Source organism: Pygocentrus nattereri, chromosome 4 (genome assembly GCF_015220715.1).
Source record: "Pygocentrus nattereri isolate fPygNat1 chromosome 4, fPygNat1.pri, whole genome shotgun sequence".
Classification (NCBI taxonomy): Eukaryota; Metazoa; Chordata; class Actinopteri; order Characiformes; family Serrasalmidae; genus Pygocentrus; species Pygocentrus nattereri.
In genome coordinates, this window is record NC_051214.1 from 41,711,703 (window position 1) to 41,719,528 (window position 7,826).

A 7,826-nucleotide genomic window follows, 5' to 3' on the forward strand; every position below is an offset into this window, starting at 1 on the left:
TACTTTATTTGGAAATGTAGTTCTTCTTGAGTTATTATTAAGTTAAATGAATGTTTTTACTTGAATACGGGTTCTAGATACTATACGCACCTCTGACCGTCATCACACAAAACTAACCATCACCGATACATCATGAAGGTTAATTTTTAAAAAATTATGCTGCAAAATAGAGCTACATTGTAACAGCTCAAGGTAGATATCAGTACTTCTGTCTATCATGGAGACTTACCTGAAATGCGGACATGAAGGTTGCGTTTGGGTCTCAAGTCTCTGTGAAAAGCCTCTGACTGAGAGATGGACAAGGCGGCTGTGTGAAGACCACTGTCAAACACAGATAGCACCTCACTGGGGAAGGCGTTGAAGTACTCAGCCACTTCCATGTTGGCTTCAAACAAGGACATTGCGTTTACCACCAATGGATAATGAGCATCTTCATCAGGCTCCTGGAGGATCTGCAGGATGTCACTCTTATGGTGCTCAGCCACATAGGTCTCAAACACCAGGCCTATGAGGGCCATCTGCTCTGGGCTTAGAGACATCTTTTACCTGCAAGACAAGCAGACCCTGGTGACAGGCTAGACAATTTGTCTTGTAAACTGTCTCTTTGATCAGTTCATAATGGAAATGCAAGCACATTTAGATGACGAAGATTACTACTACTGAAACAACTACTGTCTTAATGTCTTGAACTATTCACTGTTATATGCAATAAATCAGCTTCTCACGCAAATAAAACCCCTACAGTATGACGGTCTTCAAACCTAGACCTGAAATGAAGGTTGTGTTCCTGGATTTTGCAGTCACTCGTAAGTATGATGCTAGGCACCCAATTACATACATCAACAGTTCATTTAATCAACAGTGATTAGAAAATCCAGGTCTGGAAACTGGAATCGATGTCCAGATATGAAGATCTCTTCTACAGTGGACCCCCAGACCACTTAGCTTTGTTGCCATCAGAGAAAACAGTGTGGTTTCAATTAAGTAGCAGATTGGTTCCTGTGTTTCACAACCCTGTACAGACCTAAATGCTGGCTGTAAAATTATTCAACACAAACTGTCAAAAGCTGTATTGGTAACAAAGATCAATGGTGGCACTATAAGACCCCTGTAGAAATGCCTGCAGTATTATTAATGCTCTTTTTAATAAGGTCCATTTTGGTTAGAATCTTATGAAAAGAAATTAGTACAACTTTGATAGTTTACTACACATTACTGCACAAATGTTACATATTACTGAGCCAGTCCTACAGGAATATTGTACATACATGGAAATACTCCAGACTAAAATAGCAACATAGAAGAGCACTGCTGTTTTGTAAGAATCTGTTCCAAATTTAGAAATGTTGCACTTAAGGTGGTAATCTTTACATGCACACCCTCCAAACTTTCACTGACACCTGTACAGTAGGGGTAGTCGTGGACTAGAGGTCAGGGAACTGGCCCTGTGACCAGAAGGTTGCCGGTTCGATCCCCAGTGCCAACAGTCCATGACTGAGGTGTCCTTGAGCAAGACACCTAACCCTCGATTGCTCCCTGGGCGCCATGGATGGGGCTGCCCACTGCTCTGGGCAAATGTGCTCACTGCCCCCTAGTGTGTGTGTATTCACTAGTGTGTATGTGGTGTTTCACTTCACAGATGGGTTAAATGCGGAGGTGGGATTTAAAAAGTATCACTTAAACGACTTAGTACATCAATAGTAACAAACAGTTTTGTCCTTCCTATGAAACATTCCTCTTGCGGTCACACTAATTATCATCATACTGAATCAGACATGCACGATTTACTTTTCTTGAGAGTTAAAGAGCTCAACAGTTTCTCTCCCGCAGGTAAATATTTATACAGAGGAAGATGAAACCAATCTGAGCTCGTTTACTATAAATACTTTTCCCCAGGGGAAACGCATCTGTACCTTTTCATAACCTCATGTTTGAAAACAGAACATTAAAATAAAAAGGCCAGAGGTAAGACAGTGCGAGGAGTCAATACAACGCACGGATTTTGGCACCACTATGTTCCTTATCTGAGGGTACTGCAGGGGCGCCACCCCAGCGACCCAATGACAGTTAAGTACCTGTTTTCTCAGAGTGTTGAAGGACAGTCTGATTATTAAACTTAGAAAGTGCATTAGACCTCATTTCTCGTATCTCAGCTTTATAGTTACTTGGTAGACACGCACGCACTTTGGCTGCCATTTAGCATGAACAGTTACTGCAACATGGAAACAGTAACGGAGACATGTAGTTACTACTGGCCTTACTAGAAAGCAACAAGCTACTTCTGTGCCATACAGTGACCAAATCTCTCTAAATGAAGACGTTAATACGGAGCTGAAGCCAGCTTCTATGAAAAATTTCCCGTTCCACCTTAAATGGAGCAGCAGTGACATGCAAAACGTCTAACTGGTGTATCATTTAAGGTGGAACGGGAACATTCGAAGAAGCGAGGTAGCGAAGCATAGTTAACGTGACCTCGTAAACAATATCTACACAAGGAATGAAAATATAACTCAGTCATTAGCGAAACTTTCGGAGTTTATACTGACCTTCTGGGGCTTTAAACTACAACCGTAACATGTTTGATTCTGGTCTGTTTACGGAGACACACTTCAGATTTGGCGCTGGATCACTGAACCCTCTGCTCCGCGGAGAGCTTCCTTTTGTACTAACGCTCATCACAACCACACTGAAAAGCATTCTAGGCCATAACAGATCTACTACAAGGAAAACAACTACTAAATACATATGAGCAATGCATATTTATATAATCTTAGCGTTGCTGGGGATGTTCACAGGATACACCAAGTAGACGCTTCTACCCCCGCAGGAGCTCTGATGGTACAGTCCGGTGGAGGGCGGATTGTTGGAGCTGACGCAAAATTCTCGCGAGATCGACGCAACTGTCAACGTTAATTTAGTTTCTGCGGCTCTTTTTGTGCCATATGAATATTTATGAGGTGAGAAATTGTGATTGTATGAAAGAGGAGACGAGATGTAATAAGTATGAAATTTGATCTATGTTTGGGATAAAGGTTTTTTTTTTTTTACCATCTAACGACACCAGTGTCTTCTGAGTTTCATTTGTAATGCTATATAATACACTGTATTATAATATCCAGCATCCAATACACTAGTAAAATAATAGTAAATCTGAAAAAAGTAGGTTTTCTTTGGAGACTACGTGCCTTACAATGCAGGCCATGTACTTCTACACCATACAAACAGTGTTTTATTCCAGAATCACATCATAAAACTATTGTAAAGCAATGCTTCATGCACCAGGCTGAATATTCATAACTATTTCATGTATTAATATTCTGTGAAGGAGCAATTAGAGGCAACTCTTCAGATGTCTGGTCACCACCACTGTGAACAATTCTGGGGCCAGATTCACAAATTGTCTTGAAGAAAATCTTAAATGCGCATTTCTTTCTTTACTACGCACTTAAGAAAAAAGTTCTTATTAATTATTATTATTCTTCAAAAACCTCCTGAAGAATTTTTCTCTTTTCTTTCTTATGTTTCGCTTCAGAGTAAATATAGGAGCAAATTGTTTTCTTAAATGCTGATAAATATTTTCTTAACCTTACCTGACCTTAACCTGACCATCATGCATGTCTTAGTCTCTACGACTTTGACAAAGTAAACCTCTGAAAATACATATGAAAACATTTTAAGAGAATATTTACACCTTAAAAGTTTCTTATTCTTATGAACTTCTTGGCGTTTCTCTTAAGATCCTTCATAAGTGTTTTTTCAGGAAGGTTTACATGAATCTGACTCAGCAAGTCAAGAGCAGCAAGTTTCACATCAGACTACTCTGAATGACTTTGTTTGCATCTCAACATTTAAATTAAGCAGAAAATTTGAACAATGGCTGGATTTCAATTTTAAGAGCTGTTAAAGTGGAATTTCACCAGTTTTCACAATGTATGCATCACTCAGTGGTTAAGATGTAAACAAAGTCATTCAGAGTGCTTTGATGTGAAGTCTTAACTTGCTGAGTCAGAATCGTTCACAGTGGTGGAACCAGACGTCTGAAGAGCTTAATGCCTCTAAAAGCTCCATCACAGAAAGTCACTACATGAAATGGTTATGAATTCATTGGTGCCTGAGACATTATGCTACTTTTGAGATAAAGTTCAATAACATGATCCATTCTTGGTACATGCAGGGTGTTGTGAGGCAAAAAAGTCCCCAAAGGAAACAGATTTTGTTCAGATCTACAACAACTTTACCATAATCAACACTACATATACAAACTCAGAAGAGGTGTAGGTTCACTGGTGGTTGTGGATAGTAAATAAAATGGCTGTTTTGTACATTTTGCAAATTGCAGTTTAGTACATTTAGTACAAGCTGACATCACCGTTTTTAGGGGGAACATCCTGAAACATTGTGTGGGTTTTGTAGCAGCCTAACCAACATTCATGGGTAAAAGCAATTCCCTTAAAAATGAAACAGCAAAAAGAGACGATATACAGTCTATATGTGAACTGCTGATTAGTCAACTCTGTAGTGTCCATGCTCTATGGAAACATTTGGTCATGCTGAAGCACAGCCATTGGAGAACTTTAACTGTTTTATTGTAAGTTTAATGGTCAATATTTAGATCTTATGTCCGTGCTTAAAGAACACAAATTTACTGTATGCTTAATTAGAATGAGAGCATAATTAGGCATGTCTAGTTGGATTTAGTGCAGTACAGTGTGTGATACACTGTGTTAAAATCAATGTGCTCACAGTTTGGTTTTTTCTAGCATTTTTCAAAATGTGTCTCTATCGTTTATATTGTCCAGTCCAACGTATTAAACCTCAAAACAAAATATATAAAATATTGCGATGTACGAAGCCAAAGAATCATCAATAATTAGGAATCTGTAACTAGAAAAATAGAAAGATGTTTGTTGTGTACATTGTATTTACAATTAGCAATCATGTTTCAGCAACAAAACGCAGTCAGACGCTGCTCTGAAAAAAGAAATATTCATTAAAACATTTCATTAATAAGAATACTGTCACTGTGGTGACCATTGTGGTCTCGCCTGCTGATCTGGTCTGTCCTAACATCACCTCGTTTGAATAATTTGATTAGATGCTGTTTAGCTGCAGCAGTGAGAGCCTCTTTGTGTAACACCAGCTTATTTAACATCTCATTTTATTTCAGACCTTTTTTAATGGGGTGATATTAGCAAACATTTGCCACCACAGTCCCCACACTGCCATGCTGGTTACTGCAGTAGAGTTACTGAACTGCAACAAAATCTGATTAGTCTCATTAGTTCAATGTTTGATTAAAAGGGTTGTTAAGAAGAAAATAGAAGGTAAATAAATCCCCAAGGCACACTCAGCCCACACGCTTTGCATTTTTAAGGGCCAGAATGTGAAATGCTGTGGCCAGCAGTACCAAGGTCTGCCCCCAAGTACTGCAGAGCCCTTCTTGCTGATACACGGCACTCTGATAAGCAAAACAATCCATAAAGCTTATAAAGACACATCTGTACCAAACTGAAGAGTTAAGGTTCACTCCTTATTGCTCACTCTCCTCCTGTCTAGTGCTAATTAACATGTAAAAGCCAATCATGAAGCTAAATGCAGATGAAGTGATGCTTGCCGGGATGCAAACAGCACTCCTTCATAAGAGAAGTCACACCATGTGGAATCCCTCAGGTGTGCATTTTTCACACGTGAACAGAAACGGCTCATTAACTTTATGAGGCACTAAAGCTCACGCTATCATTTTAGGGTTTTGTAAAATCCACGCTATGGAAACATATAATGAGTCAATCTAATCACTAAAAAAGGAACATATACTGAGGAGGCAGAGCAACACGACCACTAATGAGAAGAAAGACAGGACTGGCCTCCAGTCGACTTTGGGGTGGGGTTACATCCAAACTTAAGAAATACTCTTTTATCTTTGAATCTTCTTCTTCTTCTTCTTTCGGCCGCTCCCTTTAGAGGTCGCCACAGCAGATCATCTGCCTCCATCTTGCCCTATCCACTGCCTCCTCTACTTTTACACCAACCATCTCCATGTCCACCTTCACTACATCCATAAACCTTCTCTGAGGTCTACCTCCTCTCCTTGTGCCCGGCAGCTCCATCTCCAACATTCTTTGACCAATCTCTTTTATCTTTGAATATCATCCTGAATACATTGTAGTACTGGTATCTAGTAAGTGTGGGCACAATGGCAAAAACATAACATCACAATACTTCATGATATTTTCATGATACATAATAAATATTTTGTTTTTCTGGGATTTGATAAGGTGGAACAGAAAAAAAAGCCCCAGCAGTGCCACATATAAAAAAAGAAAAATTATGAATACAGTTATTTCTATTCAATATTTCACGTACTAGACTAAACTAAATCCAGTTAAACAGGACTATTTATGCTCTTTATAGTGTTGTTCACAGTTTTCTAAGCACCAATATTACCTGCTGTGTGCGCCATCATTCAGGGTTGCCATGGGAGCAGCACCAAACAGAAAACTGTAAATGGTGGAAAAACAACATGTCACACCTTTTCCACCATCATCTTGCTCTAATAATGCAGCTGAGAGCTGTTCAGAGTTAATTAGCTTGGCAGTGAAGACTCATTCTGCTTGTTATTTTGCTTGATGATGATGCACGTTATTCATTCAGGTGATATTACTGAGTAAGAAGGGCACATGTGGGTCATTTCAGGACACCGGTTTAGTCACATTAATAACAGATTTGAATGCTCTACCTAAACAAGCGTGAACCGTCATGTCAGAAAGATCATATTTGAGCAAAAAGTCAGATTTGTGTAATGCGGCTTGTAATGTCCCTAGATGCAGACTAAATACTGTATAAAGCCTACACTAACCAAATAAAATGAAGTAAATATATTACAATAAAAAATATTACAGTTAATATTTGGGCAATCATGCAGTAAAAATGATTGCTTTGGCACAAAGCAATATGCGGAAATATGAATGTTAATGTGCCTATATTTAATTTTGTTGTTTAGGAAAAAATGTATTTCATGCAAAAATAAGCAGTAGTTGGATGTCTTGAGTGTATGATATGTATTCTGTGCTGCATGATTACTTGGAAATGGCTCGTTTAGCATAAGCAGAGTGGTGGAATTTACGGAAATAGTGAGCTGCAGCTGTCCGATCAATAGAAGTGAATAACAGACTCTAAATTCTAAATTTTAATAAGAAGCTGTGCACTACCGAATTCCTCATTTGGATGAATCAGATTTTTTGTCACTGTTGTGTAATGCTTAACCAAACTATTGCTTAACCAAAAAATGCATATTTATTTGAATTATGGATAGGTCCATTAAAAACTATAATGCATTTTATATATATATATATATATATATATATATATATATATATATATATATATATATATATATATATATATATATATATATATACACACATATATAAGGCATTACTGCATGGCATTAATATTTTTCATAAATTAATTGTACATTTCACAGAAAAGTAGGTTAAAGCACCTGCTTTAGTGGAGCCAATCCCAGCGGTGAGGACCGAGCGTGGAGTGATCTTGGCTGCATATTTCAGAAACTGAGACTTTCCTGTGCCCGGGTCACCTACCAGCAAGAGGTGAGACTCGCCTGCAGAAAGCAAACAGTCTGTCTTTAACAGTCTAAATACACCATACACAGTGATTCAGAGGGGGAGAGTAAGAACACATACCTCTCACCTTTGTCCCTGAGGCATCGACTCCACCCGCCAAAACCATGGCAACAGCCAACTTCACAACATACATTCCAAATACTTGGGGGCAGAGACTCATCAGGATCCGATTCCTGCCTTTAG

General features: G+C 38.6%; 1 protein-coding gene across 3 annotated transcripts in view; it reads right to left on the bottom strand.

Annotated features, from left to right (window-relative positions):
- The window catches only part of mcm9 (minichromosome maintenance 9 homologous recombination repair factor), a 28,248-nt gene extending 20,724 nt beyond the window's left edge, over positions 1–7,524 (bottom strand). For 2 of the 3 annotated variants that reach the window (XM_017692519.1, XM_037537533.1), the window contains exons 1-2: positions 2,547–2,729; positions 230–546 (exon numbers count right to left, since the gene is read on the bottom strand). In XM_017692519.1, the coding sequence (XP_017548008.1) occupies positions 230–539 (310 nt within the window). In that variant the 5' untranslated portion in view covers positions 540–546; positions 2,547–2,729. Of the gene's footprint in view, positions 1–229; positions 547–2,546; positions 2,730–6,444; positions 6,499–7,501 lie in introns of those variants that run through there. The other variant, XM_037537532.1, reaches the window with a different exon arrangement.
- Positions 7,525–7,826: the final 302 nt, after the last annotated feature.